The 20,686-nt window shown below is 43.0% G+C and overlaps 2 protein-coding genes across 11 annotated transcripts in view; one reads left to right on the forward strand and one right to left on the reverse strand.

Annotated features, from left to right (window-relative positions):
* COLGALT2 (collagen beta(1-O)galactosyltransferase 2) overlaps positions 1-5,071 on the forward strand; it is a 109,164-nt gene extending 104,093 nt beyond the window's left edge. Inside the window, exon 13 of the mRNA XM_063603554.1 lies at positions 2,916-5,071. The gene's annotated coding sequence lies outside the window, so the exon portion shown is untranslated. The remainder of the gene's footprint in view (positions 1-2,915) is intronic.
* RGL1 (ral guanine nucleotide dissociation stimulator like 1) overlaps positions 4,674-20,686 on the reverse strand; it is a 291,840-nt gene continuing 275,827 nt past the window's right edge. For all 10 annotated transcript variants that reach the window (XM_003815617.5, XM_003815619.5, XM_014342149.4 and 7 more), the window contains 3 exons: positions 16,484-16,738; positions 10,849-10,963; positions 4,674-7,098 (listed from right to left, as the gene is read on the reverse strand). In XM_003815617.5, the coding sequence (XP_003815665.1) occupies positions 6,911-7,098; positions 10,849-10,963; positions 16,484-16,738 (558 nt within the window). In that variant the 3' untranslated portion in view covers positions 4,674-6,910. The remainder of the gene's footprint in view (positions 7,099-10,848; positions 10,964-16,483; positions 16,739-20,686) is intronic.

The following is a 20,686-nucleotide window of genomic DNA, read 5'->3' on the forward strand; positions in this document are numbered from 1 at the left end:
CAGGCCAAGAAAGAGGAGAGGGAACCAATGGGGAAAATAGTGTGGTAGGAGGGAGGCTTCAAATGGAAGTGGTGACAGCCTTGTCCTTAGAGTTTTATCCTTTTAAGTCTGCAACTATGGGAGAGATTGAGTTGGTGTTGAGTTGAACCGCTTGCAAAGGAACAAGTGAAATGTCCAGTGCCCCCAATGCTTGGGGAAGAGCAATAACTCACAATCAAGCATCTCCATTGTCCCTGGACAGGGCCTCTGGAACCAGAGTCGAGAACCCCTTCCTGTAGGAAAGACACAGGGACTGTGAACAGACACAGGAGGGAGTACCCAGGAGCATGGAGCAGAGTTTCTGGTGAGAAAAATCCACCCAAGAAGGTGGGGACTCATGGGAGTTGCTGCCAGCTCTGTGTGGTGGCCGATCTCTCAGGCCCTGAGAGGGACACTCTGGCCCAGGGCTGCTTGACATCAGCCAGCCTCTCCTGTCACAGCCCGTCCAGCGTGAGTGCCCACTGCAAAGCCTGCAGGCTGGCCAGGGAGGCTGCGCCGGGCCCACATCCCCGTCTCTGTGAGCCTTTTTGGACCCCAGCCGTGGAACAAGCTGCAGGAGCCCTGGACGCCCTCCAACTCCGTGAGTCAGTCTCTCCCCAGAGCAGCAGCAGGCTTAGCTTTTCGCAGGGTGCTGTTCCACACATGGAAGCCCCACCTCTAAGAGTTTCACGTCTGGACCATTTGGCTCATCCCGGGAGGAGGTTGGAGGGCTTCTTTGAAGACATGACTTCCCTTAGGCCAGAAGCTTCCCAGGAATAACAGCAACTAACTCTTGTATCATGCACCAAAGTGAACTGCACTTTCCCTACGTGTGCTGTGTAGTTTAATACAGCATGAACCTCAAGAAGTAGGAACTATTCATTAATCTCTATCTTTCAGATAAGGCAAAGAGCTAAGGGAAGCAACTTGCCTAAGGTAGTAAGTGGCCTGGGAGTCAGACCGAGGCAGTCAGATCTCACCAAACTGCATCCACTTCCAAGCTGCTGGGGGATAATGTGTCTCATTTCTTGTTTTCTCAGTAAAATTTAATGTTTTAATCTCTCACTCTTGCACTCTGTCTCACCACACACACACAGCCTGATACATAAAGCTGGCACTTCTAACCCATGTCTGTCTCCCCTTTGAAACCTCATATACTGATTATTCAGCTGGTCATACTGCAAACTCTCAGATAACATATTTCTGCAGACTTGGATGTTAGATACTGAATAAATGAGGATCAGAAATCGATGTCAAAGGGCAAGCTAACAGTCTCATTTAGAATGCGTCTCCCATTTCAAAACTGGTGCCTTGATTTTTTTTTTTTTTTTTTTATGGCAGGAACAATTCAGAAATAGCTTAAATCATTCAGTCTTCTTCTTCTTCTTTTTTTTTTTTTTTTTTAACTTGCTGCATTGGTAACCCTTTTCATTCTTGTGTAAGAAATTGGAACTGTAGCACATAATGATGCTTTGGTATGAAATAATGGTAGGAATCTGAGAAGCCTGTGTTAAAGCACTTGGATACTGATAACTGGCTTACAGGGAGGCTGATCCAGGTGGTCTTAAAACGGGCTCTCCTGAACGTCACTCAAGCCCCAGTCCCATCTGCTCCTCCTTTGTTAACTCCTGTCAGTTGATGCCTCTCCTAGGAGTTTCTCCCGCTGCAGGCACCCCCGGGGAACACCCGAGACTACAGATCAGAAATGGATTCCAATCCAGCTGGGGTGCTAACTCACAATCATCTTTTTGGCCATTTCCTCATCTGTGGGATGGAAATGATGCTCAGGATAGTAGGTGGCAGTGCTCTGACCCTCAGTAGAATGTTCCTCAGACACTTCAAAGAACCAACCAGGTGCCCAGCTGACCGAGATAGTTTGTGGGAATTCATGTGACTGGAAGGCCGGGGATGGAGCCCACAGATCCCAGGGATTCTCTCCAGTTCCGTGAGGCTGTGGAAGTGTCTGTCAGGAGAGCCTCCTCCATTCAGTGCCTGGCCCAGTGTGATATGCTCAGAGTGGGGTTTGATGATCCAGAGCTCTGTCCCTAAAACTTGGGCAACTTAACTGTTCTGTGTCTCAGCCCCATATCTATAATACGAGGCCACTGACTACATGATTTGTAAGGTGCCTTCAAACTCTTAAGAAAACATTACATACATTGGATTCCTTGAAATTTTAAATAAGAAACTTGCTTCCACAAAGGTTTCTGGGTAGAGATGTTGAGAAACCACACCCAATAATGGTTGCCGAATTGTGAGTCTAAAATAATTAAATTTGCCTGGCTCCTATTTGATCTGTTGGGTTTTGTGTAAATACTTTACATTTCCTAGGTTTCTTTTTTTAACCTGACTTACAACTACATCTGTAAAGTAGCTCCTAGTGTCATCAAAGTAGGAACCACATCAGAAGAAAATAAATTGTTGGTGAGTGACTGTATGTTAAAAATTAAAAATAAATTAGATTGGCTGGGCGTGGTGGCTCATGCCTGTAATCCCAGCACTTTGGGAGGCCAAGGCAGGCAGATCGCTTTGAGCTCAGGAGTTCGAGACCAGCCTGGGAATCATGGCAAGACCCTATCTGTACAAAAAATACAAAAAAAAAAAAAAAAAAGAAAAGAAAAAGAAAAAATTAGCAGGGCATTGGTGGCTTGCGTATGTAGTCCCAGCTACTCATGAGGCTGAGGTTGGAGAATCGCTTGAGCCCAGGAAGCGGAGTCTGCAGTGAGCTGAGGTTGCGCCACTCCAGCCTGGGTGACAGAGTGAGACCCTGTCTCAAAAAATAAAATTAAATTAAAAAATAAGATCAAGGCTAGTTCTAGACAAAATTAAATTGTTCTTTCTAGTATTTTCTCCTTTCAGCATCTCTCTTTCTTCAACTCTTCCTCTGTTCTGTGCAGCCTCCTCTCAAGTCCTCACTGCCATCTCTTCCAAACACTTTCTGATGACTGCCAACGGTGAACAAACCCGTGCACCCTAGAAGAAGGCATTACCCCTCTGTGGCAGAGGCGGTCGTGTTCATCAACTCCTCCAGGTTTCTCCTGCATTTCCCACCTCCCCTGTACTCACATCGGGGCCGGGGACTGGTTGATGGGCTGTGAACAGAAGTGACAGGTGTCGCTTTGGTCTAAGGCAGTTGGGAACAGTTTGTGAGTTCTCTTTACTCTCTTTATCATCACTGTGACTGGAAGGGAAACACTGAGATGGCAAAGTTGCAAGATGGAAGCTGCCTGGATCTGTGAGCTGCTGTTAGAGAGAAGCTACTAAGGAGTTTCCTGACTTGCATTACACTGTCCCGTGAAAGAAAAAATAAACCTCGGTCTTAAGCTGTTGAAATTTCTTGGTTTGTTACTTCGGTCCAGCCTAGCCTAGCCTAACACATCCCTTCCAAAGGTATTTAATTTTAAGAGAGATGTCTAGGGGGAAAAGCAATGCAAAATGCAATGGAAATAACTTCGCCTAGTGGAAATGTAGGCATCTGAAGAAAAAGAGGTTTGAGTCAGGAACCTCCTCAGTCCCCCTGAAATCAGGACACGTAAAGCAATATTGTATGCCTCCTAATGATCCTGCGCTGCAGGGAGAATTTACAAACGCTCCAAAGAAGACAAGTTTAAGACATTATTCCTTCAGGCAGACTGTCCCCAGGCCCAGTTTCTAGAAAAAGGCAAAACAAGGGAAACAGGCTTTTAGAATGATCTTGAAAAAACAAGGACCAAAGACAAAATTCCCTTTTTTTTTCTGCCCTACCCCATATTATCAATTTCCTATTATTAAAATTTCTACTTGGCTTCCTCTAAAAATTCCACAAGGGCACAGAACATTTGATAATTTGGATCCATTTAGAAATCTACTAGAAAATAATCCTGGGAACTTTTTAACAGTATGATAAATGACAATACTGTGCATCTGTCCAGTGAAGCTGGCCTCAGACGTAATGCCTTTGGGGAAACTGCATGGATCAGTTTAAAAGGATTTCAAGTGTAATTCTTTTGGGAATGCCTTTCCTCCCTCCATGGAGGTCCCCCTGGCTTCCAAGGCACCATGGGCGGTTTCAAGAATTATGCAGGTGGTATCCATCACAAAATGCGGAGAAAGGCTCTCAGAAAGGCGACAAAATGCTAACTTGGACCCTCACTCTAAGTTGGATTATTAAGTGTCCCCATGCCGGGTGCGGTGGTTCATGCCTGTAATCCCAGCACTTTGGGACGCTGAGGTGGGCAGATCATCTGAGGTCAGGAGCTCAAGACCAGCATGACCAACATGGTGAAACCCCACCTCTACTAAAAATACAAAAATCAGCTGGGTGTGGTGGCTCACGCCTGTAATACCAGCTACTCAGGAGACTGAGGCAGAATTGCTTGAACTGGTGCAGCGGAGATTGCAGTGAGCTGAGATCGCACCACTGCACTCCAGTCTGGGCGACAGAGTGAGACTCCATCCCTAAGAACAGCAATCTAGCAACGGCATCATCTCTGACTGCAGTCTCCTAAGGAAGTCATTCTTTCCCCCAAAGGCTCGTGACACTTGCCAGTGGGGAGGATCCCACCTAACTCTGCCACTGGCTTTCCCTGTGCTCCTCCAACCAATTCAGCGGGCTTCCCAAAAGCTTACTGACACACTGGAACCCAAAACCCACCTGGTTAATAATCCAGATACAATCCCTTTGGGTCTGGCAGCACATGCCAGCCAAGTCCCAAACTAGTTTATTAGTTTAACCAAAAGGTAAACAGATGATGGAGATGCAGAAAGACAAGCATGCGAGCAGCTAAAAGCATTACCCGGCTGTCCACCAGGAAACACATTTAAGACATTTAAAGTGGCATTAAATAAATGAAGCTAAGTTTTAGCTACTTGGAATTTCCATTGTCTTTAAAAAAGGTAAATATATATATATTTTACATTGCAGTATATAAATCTAGACTCTACATATACAGTATAAATACACAGGATGAACACAGGGGCACAACATATATGTCTTGGTGGTCACACCCTCAACCAGGCCAATGGTTTTATTTATTTATTTTTTTACCTCCGCACCAAGAATATCAGGCTGAGGCTACATATACTTCAACCTGCATGAGGGCTGCCACCCTGGCCATCTCTCCTACAAGCACAGAAGCACAAATCGAACAGGGATTGAAAACAGAAGAAAGTGCTTTTTGACTAGTTGAAACCCAGTCAGTCTTTACAATGTGTAGTCCAATCTCCTGGAAAGACCAAAGGAAATCGGAGGACTTCCTGGCCCATTCTTCGGTCCATTGCCGCAAATCTCTAAACTTTCCCTGGTGCTTCTTGTGGAATTCACATGGCTATTTATGCAACGCAAATCCCACACAACTTTTAGGAGCTGTATTATGGGATTAGGAAAAAAAAATAGCTCCATGTTACAATCTGCACTTCATATTCCGGGTTTGTTCTCTTTATTTTTGGAATAAAAACTGGTATTTTGAGAATCATTTCTTAAAAAGGACAACATTCTGAAAGTGCTTCTTACACATGTCAATATTCCACATATGGCTTTTAGTTCAAACCCCAGCACAGCTCAGACTTGGAAGGAAGAGTGTGATGGTGTTATGAGAGACAAAAGTATCACTTAACAATGATACTGTGATAGCAAGCATGGGAACCTGAAAAAAAAAAGTTATTGATTCCATCTGGAAGAATGTACCTCTTAGACAAATGATTCAGATAATCTACACAGCCCCATCTCTTTCCCCATGACTAGGCACAGTAATGCTATAAAAGTAAGTAAAATAGGATGCTGTTATCAGCAGGGAACATCTTCTGAGGGGCTATTAATGGGACAATCACCGTTCAGAAATCTTTCACAAGCTCAAAATAATCAAACGTAGTCAATTGCAGTAGAAATTTCCACACCTGAGGAATAAATTGCACATAATAAAGAGGTACTAAGATCCAGATGGCAAAAGACTCCAGACACATAGTTTTACATGCAAAAGGCAATCAGAGAAGGCAACGAAGCAGTGACATTCCAAGACAGATAAGAGTCCAAATGAGTCACCATTCTTTTGCGCTTTCTTTTCTGGCTTCATTACCAAAGAACATGGTTATTTGTGCAATGATTATGATATGTTCTTTAGGGGGAAAACGGAAATACACGGGGTTGCCAGAAACTGAAATGAGCTTGTTTCAGGAGCTTGACACCTCCAGAGGGGTCATGATGGCTAGACCAGTGGGGTGATGGTCCTCCGAAGCTCCTCCTGGCCTCCCTAGGGTAGCAGAAAGTGGCAGATGCAGGCAGAGGTTGAAGGCCACCAGCTCATCCAAACCCTTTCCAAAGTGGCCTTTCATACAGCCTGTGGCAGTTCCAGCCTCTGCAGTTGTTTTTATCTGGTGGCACTTGATTGAGAAAGTCATCCTCTCCCTTTATAAAAATAAAGTTTGGGCTTCTTGTAATACTGGCACAAAGGACACTCTCTATTCCCAGGACTGATTCCATTTACTCAGAATATACGAGACTAGGTTCTCAGTTTCTTCTATTTCCCTGTAAAAAGTGACCTCAACTTCCCAGGCCATTGTGCAAATTTGTTTTTCCATAGTCTATACTATCCCATAAAGTCCCTCATATATTTTTATATATATACACATGCATACCAAATACATGTGCATATATATGTTTTAAATGTTGGTAATTCTGCATTTTAGTCTCAAATAAGTCAAAGAGAATCAGTGAATCGTTCATCCTTTTCATGTCAAATTCATTTCCAGTTTCCCCACGATGCCTATCATAATGCTTTGCACACCACAGGAACTCAATAAATATCTGCTGACTTCACCAATGATCCTCGAACACCGGATGGTAACTGCAATCACCGCAGCCTGTTTCTCAGCCCCACTCTGCCTTTGGCAAACAAGGGGCCACTGGTCCCTCCCTTCAGAGGGTGATTTTGCTGTGTCTGTTACTCCAGCAGCCCCGTTTAGCTGTCCTGGGCAACGTCAAGCTGGTCCGGCTACGCAGTTTCACTTGTTCTTCCATGGAGTTCTTTTTGCGCAAAATGAAGTCAAAGTTCACTTGGCTGTTCATGGCATAAAAGACATTTGCTGAGTCTGGAATCACAAGTTCTGAAAAAGATAAGGAAAGATAAGATGGTCAGCTTGTGGAGGTCAGCTCAGTACTGACAATGGCAGCTGTAAACCTTGCCCAGACACAAGAACGGGACTACGGCCCTTTGTCTCTGGAATGTGACCTGAACCAGACAGTGATCACCATCACTACCCCAAAAATTGGCCCCAGCTTCTCAATCCCAATTTAAAAAATTAGTACAAATGAGATTTTAGAAATTTGCTCCATGAATTAAATGTTCCAATAGAAAATGTTAAAACTAGAAAAAAAGTACAGTAGGAAACAGAGGCCAAGAAAAGTTAAAGAAAATTCCCAAGATGGCAGCGAGTGAATACCAGAACTGGGATTTGAACTCGGGTTTCGTTTCTCCTGCAGTCCATTTTCCACCCCAGTATGCAGATTTTCTCAAAGACTAAGAGAATCCAATGACATAGAAAAAACAGAAAATCTACAGCACTCCAGAATTCTACTTGAAATATTGAAATATTTTTTGAAGTAATCCCGTCAAACGAGTATTTTATTTCCCATGTAGGAAAGTATGTATCTTTTTTTAAAAAAATTTTACTTTAAATTTTGGGATACATGTGCTGAACATGCATATCTTTATTTTACAGTATTTTACTTTAAGTTCTGGGATACATGTGCAGAATGTTCAGGTTTGTTACATAGGTATACATGTGCTGCACCTATCAATCTGTCATCTAGGTTTTAAGCCCTGCATGCATTAGATATTTGTCCTAACGCTCTCCCTCCCCTTTTCCCCAACCCCCTGACAGGCCCCAGTGTGTGATGCTCCCCTTCCTGTGTATCTGTCTGCTAATATGAATTTGGGGATTGTATTTGTTGAGAGAAGGAAACAGGCTGGTAGAAAACTCCTCTGTACCTTGTCACTTCACAGACAGTGACTGTCAGGATAGGTCTCTTCTCCAAGTGCAGAAGGAGCAGCAAATATCCCCTTCTTTTAATATTTAAACTATTTTCAATTTCAATGATTCCCAACTAGACATCTGTAATTTTTGAACAAGGATTGTTCCAAGTGTAATATGAAATCATCAAAGCAAAGTTATTTTGACTCAGTTTTATTTTATTTATTTAAGTTATTTATTTATTATTATTATATTTTTTGAGATGGAGTTTCGCTCTTGTTGCCCAGGCTGCAGTGCAGTGGCACAATGTCAGCTCACTGCAACCTCTGCCTCCCAGGGTCAAGTGATTCTCCTGTCTCAGCCCCCCCAAGTAGCTGGGATTACAGGCGTGTGCCACCACCCCCGGCTAATTTTTTTTTTTTTTTTTTTGTATTTTTAGTAGAGGCAGGTTTCACCAGGTTGGCCAGGCTGGTCTTGAACTCCTGACCTCAGATGATCTACCTGCCTCGGCCTCTCAAAGTGCTGGGATTACAGGCGTGAGCCACCGTGCCCAGCCTCACTTTTATTTTTGTTTTTTAATTTTTATTTTATTTTTACTATACTTTAAGGTCTGGGGTACATGTGCAGAACGTGCAGGTTTGTTACACAGGTATACATGTGCCATGGTGGCTTGCTGCACCCATCAACCCGCCATCTACATTAGGTATTTCTCCTAATGCTATCCTTCCCCTAGTCTTCCACTTGGACCCCAACAGGCCCCGGGGTGTGATATTCCCCTCCCTGTGTCCATGTGTTCTCATGTTCTCATTGTTCAACTCCCACTTATGAGTGAGAACATGCAGTGTTTGGTTTTTTGTTCCTGTGTTAGTTTGCTGAGAATGATGGTTTCCAGCTTCATCCATGTCCCTGCAAAGGACATGAACTCATCCTTTTTTATCACGGCATAGTATTCCATGGTGTATATGTGCCACATTTTCTTTATCCAGTCTATCATTGATGGGCATTTGCGTTGGTTCCAGGTTTTGCTATTGTGAATAGTGCTGCAATAAACATATGTGTGCATGTGTCTTTATAGCAGAATGATTTATAATCCTTTGGGTATACACCCAGTAATGGGATTGCTGGGTCAAATGGCATTTCTGGTTCTAGATCCTTGAGTAATCGCCACAAGAAGGTATACAGTATTTAGCACTCAAGTGTAATGAGTATTTGAAAAAACAAACAGAATTAAAAAAGGTAAAATGTGCAAGTCTAGCTCTGTGGTAGTGGGGTTGGGGAGGCAACCAGAGAGGCATATGGTTGTAAAACTGGACAAATTGAGTCTTAAGTTAACTTCAAACATTGATATCCAACAACAAGACTGACATGAGCAGCTTCCAAGTGACTCCTGTACATTCTGTGCACAAAGGCTCAGCGGAGAACAATCCCCTCAAAGTGTCCCATGCTGCTGCCCACATACTCACGGGTCAGTAATAATAGTCCTCACAGTTATATATCACTTAGCGTCTCCCCATGTTCAGGTACACAATTTCTTGTTATCTTCAGAATTGCCCTGTGATATATGAGGAACCAGCAGGGTATTGTCTCTAATTAAGGACCAAGGCCCGGGGGTCCAGCAGCTTGCATTTAGGACCACGCAGCTGGTGGGCAACACTGGGTCCTGGCTACCCCTCGAGACTCCTGGACCTTTAGACCCACCGGCCTCACCTTAGTGCTGTGTTGTAAGCAAAATGGTACAACCTGAGACCATCTTTTAGGCTTAGAATTATAATTATAATTACATTAAAAGGTTATAACTGAGAAAGTGTTGCCCCACAGCCTAAGGCTCAGCTGAATGAATGAGAAATCTTCCAAGAGGAAACTGAAAAAGAATTTTCCCAGAGGCTGCAGCTTTTAATCTCTAGGAGAAGGTAGTATTCTAATTTCAGCCACTCTCCTCTAAACCAGCGATAGAGCCCTGGGTGACATGCTGATCCCGTAGCCTAGCTTGTGGAATGCTTCTCACTTATAGGGGACACTGCTTGTTGGTGAGCAGAGGACTACTTAAGGTGGCTGCAATGGACAGTTTGGGGTCTGGCGGCAGAAAGGGTTGGCTTCGGTCAACAATATTTGCTGCTCCTTCTGCACTTGGAGAAGAGACATATCCTGACAGTCACTGTCTGTGAAGTGACAAGGTACAGAGGAGTTTTCTACCAGCCTGTTTCCTTCTCTCAACAAATACAATCCCCAAATTCATATTAGCAGACAGATACATGCAAGGGTGATTATTTCCCCCAAAAAGTATTTCATAAAAGAGATTTCTTTAAATAATATGTTCCCAGGCATATTGAAGCCTTTCATAGATTACCAGTTCTTTGCCTCAATAAATGTGAGGTAAATAACCTTCAAGTTAGAGGTTTGTGTTATTTTAAAATTGATCATGAATAAAGAAAATACCTTTCATACATGATTAATTGAAATGATGAGAAATTATAGGAACCACTAAATTTCAGATTCACACACAACTTAGAAACACATTCTTGGGTAAAGGAGGTGTGTGGCCACCTGCAAGGCCCAACAGACTCCCCTACCCTCTGCCTCCTGGCACAGGGAGACACTTCTTCCTAGAAAAGTGTTTGAAGAGCTCAGAAAGACTGGGCAGAAGAAATACTCATCAAAATCGCAGGAAAAACAAGAGCTGGGGAATCGGAGAGCGGTTTGAGATACTTAATTCCACAAGTGAGGTGATGGCACGGTTGTTCACCCTTGCACTATCAAAAACCACCACTAGGTCCCAATAAAACAATACGTATCCATTTTCTGCCTTCTAAATGCGGAGCACTGTGGACATGTGCTAGCCACCTGCCCTGGGAAGGAACATGCCTGTCTCGGAAGGATGCCCACCTTTGTCCTCCGAGATGACCTGCACCAGCTCGTACTCCTCGGCGGGGTCTGAGTCCAGATTGTGCTTCAGCATGGCTCTCTGGATCACAGCAGGGGTTTTATCCTGGCTCGTCAACTGCAAAGACAATGAACAGGTTTGTAAAGTACTTAGCTTCACGTTTCCTGAGGGAGTTCTCCTGACCCTCTCATTCTTGCTGTCTTGTGTTGTGATGCCTTTCCAGAAAGAACGGACTCGTGGAATTGGAACTGGACCAAGAGCCAGGATCCCTGGTTTCTAGTCCTGGTTCTACCCTTAGCAGCCACAGATGATGGGCGAGTCACCTAATCTCTGAGTCACAGCGTCATCCGCTATTAAAATGGAGAGAACGCTTTCCTTGCCTATCTCCTCCACAGTGGTTGAAGTTCCCGTGAAAGAATATATATGAGGGAATTGTGAAAAATGCAAAGCATTATTAGTCCTGGCCCAAAATTATCCTCCCATGTTGAACTGCTTCTATGGCACTGGTTACAACCCACGGGATGAAAATGGTCACAGTTCTGCCCATTGACCATTTCAAAAAGTACAGGTGACCCTGTGATTCAGCAGTCCCACTCCTAGGCATTTACCAAGCGGAATAAAAACATATGTCCACAAAAGGACTTGTACACAAACATTCATAGCAGATTTATTCACAATAGCTAAAAACTGAATCAATCTGAATCTCCATCAACAGGAAAAGAGAATAAATCATAGTATATTCATAATAGAATCCTACTGAGCAACTGAAGGGAACTAAGAACTGGCACATGCAACAATGCAGATGAATCTCACAAACATCATCTTAGGCAAAAGAAACCGGACACAAAAGATTACATACCAGTGGAGTCTATTCTTTCAAAAAAAGGAAAAACAAAATCTGTGGCATTAGAAAATGAACCTCTAGGTTGGGAGGGGATTGATTGGAAAGGGCACAGGGAATCTGGCAGGCAGGATGGAAATGTTCTTTATCTAGATTTGGGGTAGTAGTTTCATAGATATATATAGTTATTAAAACTCAAAGAATCAAACATTTAAGATCTGCATATGTAACTACATGCAAATTATGCTTCAATAAACATCAGCTTGTAAGTGTTTTAAAAGCACAAGTTAAAGGTTTCCCTCATCCCCAATTCTGATGTTCTTCCCTTCACCTCACTGCCTGCCAGCCAACTATTTGCAGGGTGTGCAGAGCAACCTGAAAAGAAAGCTAAATTATGTACCATACCTTGGGTGATTTCTTTAAGTTTGAAAGAAGTGAATGAAAACTCAGATTATTCTTACTTAAAAATAAAAGCTGTTCTCACCAGGGGGCAAGAGGACTATAGAAAGAAAGCCCCCCACGACCCCCCTCGACACATACAGAAGTCTCATTTCCTCCCAGAAACTGCCATTGTGTGCCTGAGGATGGCAGTGCCAAGATGCCTCACTCTGATCTGGGGCAGCAGCTGGTGTTTGTGATTCCATAAACAATGTGCATTACAAAGGGGTCCTTGTAAGCAGCAAAGATCTTGTTCACGTGTCTGTTACCAAAACATCTGGCATATTCATTTACAAGGGAAAAGTAGGTGCACACAAAATTCTAAATGAGGAAAATATGTTTTTGATAGTATGAAGAAAATACTCCCAAAGCTGGGTCACACTGGACTAGTAGCAGAAAGCTAAAGGAGAAGACCTCCCTTCAGGGGATGCATGTCAGGCTAAGGTGGGTAAGTCATATGAGACAGCCAGGCTACCTTCATTCTCCTTTCCTTAAACTTCCCCAGGTATGTCCCAATGAGGACAAGATGACCAAGGGCTTTCCCTTGCATGTTTATTACTTTGTACCATCAAAGCGATGCTGAATCGAACTTATGATTACAATGAGTATTCACAGCTCAAGCGTGCATCCTTATGCTGATAGACTGAATTAGCACTCATAGGTATCGAATGTGAGCCACATATTTCATTTTAGGTTTCTAGTAGCCACAATTAAAAAGTTTTTAGGACGGGTGAGGTGGCTCATGCCTGTAATCCCACCAACTTTGGGAGGCCGAGGCAGGTGGATCACGAGGTCAGGAGCTTGAGACCATCCTGGCCAACATGGTGAAACCCCGTCTCTACTAAAAATACAAAAAAGTTAGCCAGGCATGGTGGTGGGTGCCTGTAATCCCAGCTACTCAGGAGGCTGAGGCAGGAGAACTGCTTGAACCAGGGAGGCAGAGGTTGCAGTGAGCTGAGATCGTGCCATTACAATCCAGCCCAGGCAACAGTGCAAGACTCTGCCTCAAAAAAAAAAAAAGTTTTTGAAAGGTGATATTTAACTTGAACACCCCAAATATTACATCAGCATATATAATCAATACAAAAATTGTTAATGCAGTATTTTACTTTTTTGTACTAAGTGTTCAAAATCTGGCATATATTTTACCCTCAGCTCATCTCAATTTGGAGTATTCCCATTTCAAATGCTCCATCGCCACCCGTGGCCAGTGGCTGCTGTACTGAATGCGCGGTACTGAACGATGCTTTGGTGTCACCCTCATTGACTTTCCTGTGACAGAAATACTGCATTCCCTGTGTAAGGGATCTTGGGAGACTGACTCTGTGATTGACATAATGGAGAGAAAGATCATTTCGAAAGAGTGATGGGTTCAGTGGTAGAAGACATTTTTCCATGGTCACTGAGGAGGTAATTTTACAAGGGCTAATTGCTGTCTCTTCTTCTATGGAAGGGCCTTGGATTCCAGGGACATTAGTTGCTCTTGCAAAGCAAGTTCTCTAGGCCACCAGTTCTCAGTGTGCAATCTATGGCCCGTGGGGTCCCTGAAATCTGTGAGGGGATCCATGAGATCAAAATTATTTTCATGATAATACTAAGATGCTGTTTGTCTTTTCTTTGTGTTGACATTTGCATAGGTATTGCAGAAGCTATGGTGGATGGAATTGCTGGCACAATAGCACAAATCGGTCCAGTGGTTTCTAACTACAAGTCTACTAGCTGTCACTGTATTCTTCAGTACCCTGTACTCACAGTAAAAACAAAAACAAAACAAAACAAAGCCAGTCTCACTCACATTTTAACAGACTTTCAGAAATGGAAAACAATGCCACACTTCTCACTCAATAATTTTTGGAAAAAAATAGATATTTTTCATTAAAAAATAAAATTTACATTAACATGCAATGTGTTCATTATTGTTATTTTAAATGAATTAATCAACATTTTGAAAGTTTCTCAGTTTAAATATCTAATGTGGTAAATATCAACAGATACAACCCACATAGTCTGGAGCTCTTTGGAATATTCAATGCTGTTTCAGAGTATAAAGGGGTCCTGAGAACAAAAAGTTTGAGAACTGCTAGTCTCGCCTGAACCTGGACTGATTTATTTCCATCTTCTGGTCAACAGCACACAGCATAATACATTTCAGAAAGGTACGTCCTGTGAGCAAGGTTTCTCCTGAGAGGCCTAACGATTAGAATGAGAGCACGAGAGCAGTGTGTCATCTCTCCAGAATAAGCCTGTGACATGCGCTGGCAGGATTTTCATGAAAGGTGAGTGCCACCACCTGGTGCAATATAAAGGGCCACAGGAAGGGGTTGGCAGGAGAGGTGATTCTCACAGAGGCAGCCCATTTGCTGGGGAAGGAGGAATCTCAGAGCAGGGGGCAGGGGATCTTCTGCTCACTACCCTCCCAACACTCAGACAGCATGCACAACCTGTGACTCCTCCTGGGCAGTAGAGGTTTGTGCAGTCCAACCACTCACAGTTCCCCCCAGACTGAGCAGAGTGCACGCTGACCAGGCATGTCCCAAAACATAACTGTTTGGTGTACAAATCCATGCTATAATTCAGAGACACTGTAGAGTTATGCAGTGGACATTCTCTCTGATTGGTGCAGGTAAGAGGTGCCAGGTGAACAGACAATGCTGAGCAGGCAGTAACCACATGGAGGACCTTGGCTTCCCTGTGTTTCCTCTACCTCTCGGGTGCTCCTTTATTAGCCCCTCCCTCATTACCACTTGCATTCTGCCTCATCCTACACTCAGTCTCGCGAGACCACATCCCCCCCTGTGGGGTTTGACAACTCCCAGTATTTGATCTCAGCACCAGCCTTGCACCAGCCCATGTTTCTGACCATCTATCAGACAATGCCATCTGATGTCATACCGGTACCTCTGATTTAAATGTCCCTGAATATCCTCCTCTGGTAGTTCATATCTCACAGACCCACCAACTACCCAGACAGCCTCTAGTCCTCCACAACAGTAACCAAAAAGTTGGTAACTAAATGAATGGATTCTACAATCTACCTCATCAAAAGCTTTCAAAAATCCTCACCATCTCCAGCCACATGACCGTCATTCAAGCCCTTATCCTCTCCTACATGGAACATGATAGCAGCTTCCTAACTTGCTTCCCCGCCTCCAGTCTACCCCGACACTCCAGCAAACACAATGCCATGACTTTCTTAATGAGCAAATCCCATCACTACTTAAAAGCCTTCAACAAGACCCTATTGCCTGCGGGATTAACACACTCCTCTGTGTGGGCCACAAGGCCCTTTACCACCTGATCTTGGCTCTATTATTTTGCACATTGTGAATAATGCTTTGTGGGCTCCCTTTCTAATTAAAAGTTCCTCAAAGGCAGAAATGTCTCACTCATCTCCCTATCCCCAAAGCCTGATCTAATGACTAGAACGCAATAAATGTTTGATATTTTGTTGACTCAATAAATGCTTTAGCAAAGCTTTTATGTGGAGCCTCCATACCACTTATGCCATATTCAGACCTGAGCTTGTAAGCACTGAGTGTGCCTTCAAAGAGGCGAGTGATAAAGATGAGGAGAGATGTGGAATTAGCTGTGGGATTTTGCTGCAAAGGATAAAGTGATTTCCAATACATGATTATCTCCCATAAACTAAGGAGTTTATATTCTTGTGATAAACCTACCAGACCTCACATACCCAAGGTTATCGCCATGAGAGGCTCTGTGTGTATTCCCAAAAGACTGCCATTATTAAAAATATCTTTGCAATTGTCCTCAGAAACACACAGATTTTACAAGAAGCTCAAAAAGGTCAGTCTCATTTTATAGGCATCGTTCCTCATTAACCCAAACTGTATTTCTAGCTTGATCATCCACTTTATTAACTAGGTTTGATCCAAATGACTAAATGACAAAAATCTGCCATCAGGGGAGTACACTGCTAAGAATGTGTGGAAATTCAATGATAAAACCAGACATATAATTCCATAGGAAGGCTTCCAAAAATGTGTGAGGTAGTGTCATCCTCCCTGGAGCACATTTACACTGTCATCCAAATTGAGAATTTTCAAATGGCTAATACTGACCTAAACGAATAAGTTTTAGCATTTCTTTAAGATGTGAAAATTATATCCTATATACACTACGTGTGTACATATATATGTATATATATTTTATATACATACATCATTCAGCATCTATGCCCAGGGAGACCTGGAACTGACACACATCCCTTCTGTGTGAATGCATATATGTATATGCTAATATTGAGTGTGCATATTCAGGGCTATTAGTCTGAGCGGCCGACAGACACAGACACACAATCTAAATGGAAACCCGCTCCTGGGTCAGGGCTTGCTCCTCACCATGATGCTCTTGTACATGTTGCCGTTATTGTCTTCCACACTGATGCGGATGATGCAGGTGTCTTCATTCTGTTGGTTGTAAACAGGAGGCAGCACAGTCGAGGTAATGGACGTCACCGAGACAGAGCGCTTGTGGATTTTGGGGTTGTTGTTGCAGGACGGAGGGGAGGAGAGGGGGTTGATTAAGGAAGACATCCCTGAGGAATTTGTGTCCATGGAATGGATAGAAGAACAGGATGAGGAGGACTCAGACAGCTGGAAGAGTAAACACACCCCAGAAGAAAACAGATTAGAACGCTGGCCAACAGCTTTGCAATTTTCAAAGCAGAGGTAGATATCAAGACTGATAGACTGCAGTTATTTCCTCCACAAGAGCCCACAGCACACATGTGTCTCATCCCTGGTGTAAGTACTCTGAGTCCCCATCAGTGGTAGATGCCTATCGGTGACTCAGTGTGACCTAATCACTCTATAAGCACGTGAGGCAAAGCAGTTCTATTTCCCTAGGTTTTAGCTGTTCTTATAGAAGTTAACCAGCAGGTGGCAGCAGACACCAGAAACTGGAGGCAATATGGGTTCCCAAAGAAGTCAGAAGCTTACGGGACTGGAGGAAAGCCTTGCCAACGCAGTTGATTCAGTCCTACTGCAGTCAGATTTCGTAGTGAGAGAGAAAGTTCTGTATTTTTAGAAGTTTCTAAGAGAAGTACCCCAGATTATACGGCTCTGCATTGAATATTAGTGCTAGAAAGGCCTTGGACATCAACTAGTCCCATACCTGTTCTGCTGAGGAACCTGAGACCCAGGGAGAAAACTGGGGCTCCAGGTCCACACAGCTAGTTGACAGCACCCCTAGAATAGGAACCCAAGCTCCCGGATTCCCACTGTCGAGTTCCCAGAGCAAGCACATGGCCAAGGCTCAGCCTGTGGCTGATGACAATAAGATGAATCAACATAGTATGCTGCTACCTTGGTATGTTTAGTACTGTGAGGCTTATCATGAACTTTCATATTATCTTATCCCATTTTAATTCCACAACTGTCTTGTGAACAAAATGCAGAGCATTATAAAGACGAGGAGAATAAGATTCAGAATATAAAAGTGACTTGGCTCAAGGGAAATACAGCCTTTAAGCAGCTTCACCACTTTCCACATTTGCTAGTAGAGCCAACTGTATACATTTTCATGATGTGTATCAAGGACAATTAAGAAATGGAGTACTACAGTTAATGTGCTTTTCTGATTAACTACACATTTCTCATCCATGCAATACCAATAACCAAAGAAAGAAGTTATTGGAAGAGGTACTTTTAAAAATCATTAAACTGAACCATTTAAAATACCCATTATTATTGTAGAAAATTATAAAGAATTTCCTGGAATGACTTAAGCTAAATTATGCCATGTTAATCCTATAAAATATTCTGGAAGTCATTTATAAAATAAATAACATTTCTTTCATATTTATCTGCCTTTCCATGGAAACAGTATAGAAGTTGAGCTTTCTGGTTATCAGGCTTCTGATTAAAATGGAGTCTATTATCTTATTTCCTGTAGATTTCCTCCTGTGGCATAACTATACATTCAGTTCTATTGCATAGTTAGTTTACAGCCAGCCAGCTGATGTGACAATTCTCATGGGTAGGGGTCTGATTGTGGCTCTATCATAATATGGTTCAGTTTTTGTTTCGGTTTTTGGGTTTTTTTCTTTCTTATGTTCCCAAATGAATCAACTTAGTGGCTCAATTTGAGGACTAACTGATGATAGATAAGTTAATAGCATAAGTTTCTTTGCAGATATATTAGTTAAGGGGGTGCATTTTCCAATTATTCATTCAATTTTTTCACCTTCATGTTCCTCTATCCAAACTCTATTTCCTTTGTTAGATTTTTCTATGATTCTAGTGACATTTATAGTTAAGATAAAGCCTAGAATATGCCTGGGTTATAGCAGCTCTAAACAGACTGCCTGATGAGCCCCCAAATTCCTATTGAGAATTTAAGAAGTGAGGAGCAAGTGCAAAAATCAATATTTAGAAATCATGATCAGGGGAATGAAGAAAGGAATGCAAATAAATTACACTTCACCCTTAAGAGCAACCTCACAGTGCAGCCTGTGGAAAAGGAAGAATGACAGTCTGGAGGACTTTTGGAGAAGGCGGCTGTCACAGGCTCTCAGGTCAGGAAGGAAGTGTGGAGGTCAGCTCAGTCCAGCTATGTGCCAAGCAGGAGAATCACGAGCCTTTCTAGCTAATATGCAGGGATTGTGCAGTCCAGGAGCTACTTGCATCCAAGTGAATCACTGATGTTTAAGAAATGTATGACTCTGAGAGAGGTTCATCCAAAGAATAAAGAGCCATGACTTCTGCAAGAATTTAAAAAGCCAGTCTGATGAGAGATGAGACAAAAAAGATGAAGCAAGGGATGTGCAGGAGAAAGCACACTGGGCTTCTGCATAGTTTTAAAAGGTACCATTTGGACCAATGTACATTTCCACTATGCCACAAGGTGTGACTGTGATTCCATCTCCTTCCTGGAGAGACAGGGAGAAATCCCACAATAATGTGGGCAATACCTCAGTTATTACTTTCCTACAATGTCTACCATCAGAAATGGAGCCTATAAAACCTCAGAGGCTGTGAAAAAGTGAATGATGAGACTGCATTCCAGATTTTGACAAAGCTAATTTGTATGTCAAGTCATGAAGAATGACTACATCCCGGGTTGAGGAAAAATGCCTTTTGAGAGCATGGCCAGTCCGTAGGTGTCCACGAAGGCTTTCTTTCAATATTTAGAGCATGAATGATTGTATCCCCTGGATTTCAAAGCAGAAAGCTAAGAAATCCAACTAGAGCAGCAAATTAGTCATCTCAGTTTGATGAATCCTGAATATGATGCTTTTCCTGGATTGGCTACATTATGACAAAGTCACTTGAGGGTTCCAGGATTACCACTGTTGTTTTAACACCATGTGAACCAACACACATGTCCCCTTGAAGAGCAGCAGATATAAACCAAGGGATGAAACCATTGCCAACATTCTACCTTACTGACCTAACCATAAGCTAAGGAGCCAGAAGTCACTATTGAGTAAGCTTGGTTAGCCAGAAACCTTCCCCAAATGGTGCAAATTCTAGTTATGTCATAGTTGACTTTCTGATCCAAACCCTTCAACCAACAGATTGAAGCAGATGTGTACAGAAGATTAACACTGATATTGGTGGGGTGCGGTGGCTCATCCCAGCACTTTGGGAGGCCGAAGTGGGTGGATCACCTGAGGTCAGGGGTGTGAGACCAACCTGGCCAACATGGTGAAACCCCATCTCTACTAAAAATACAAAAATTATGCGGGCATGGTGGCACATGCCTGTAATCCCAGCTACTCGGGAGGCTGAGGCAGGAGAATCCCCTGAACCCAGAAGACAGAGGTTGCAGTGAGCCAAGATCGTACCACTGCATTCCAGCCTGGGCAACAGAATAGTGAGACTTCATCTCAAAAAAAAAAAAAAAAAAAAAAAAAAAAAGAAGACTGGTCTTAATTAAGATCTTAAGATTAAGATATTTTGGTTTTTAAATTTTTATTTATGCAGTCACAGAAAATAGAAACTCGACGGAAATTCTTTTATCACCTCTCATCAGTTTCCTTTTTTCCAACATGGGAGAATGTATCCTTGTTACCAATCCCTCATCTTCCCCTGCAGCTGTGCCCTTTGCACTGTGATTTCAGAGTTCCTCCCACTAAAACTGGAGCCTATTTCTCTGCTTCATTTACTTATGTGGAATGTGGCCACATGATTACTTTAGCCAATAGAATGTTGGTTGATACGACTCAAGTAAAGGCTTGACATATGCTTGTGAGTGGGCTTGCCCTCTTGCTTGTCCGTCTTAGCATGCTAAGGGCATGCCCTGGGTAGCCCGTTACTCCAAAAATAATGAGAGGCAAGTGGAACAGACCTGGACCAAATCTGTGGCCTAGTGTCAAGCCCAACCTAGATCAGCCAACCAGCAGATACATAAGAGAGATAAATAGTGGTTGTTTTAAGTCACTGACTTTTGGAGTGGCATGCAATGCAACATTATTGTGATAAATGCTTGGCTAAGACAAAATATGGCACCAAGAACCTGACACATCTCCATCTCTGACTTTTTGCTCTTTCTAAGTAGTCCTACTTCCCCTAAATAACTCCAGTGCCTTAAGAGGTGGG

The sequence above is a fragment of the Pan paniscus genome, chromosome 1 (assembly GCF_029289425.2).
Source record: "Pan paniscus chromosome 1, NHGRI_mPanPan1-v2.0_pri, whole genome shotgun sequence".
Taxonomy (NCBI): domain Eukaryota; kingdom Metazoa; phylum Chordata; class Mammalia; order Primates; family Hominidae; genus Pan; species Pan paniscus.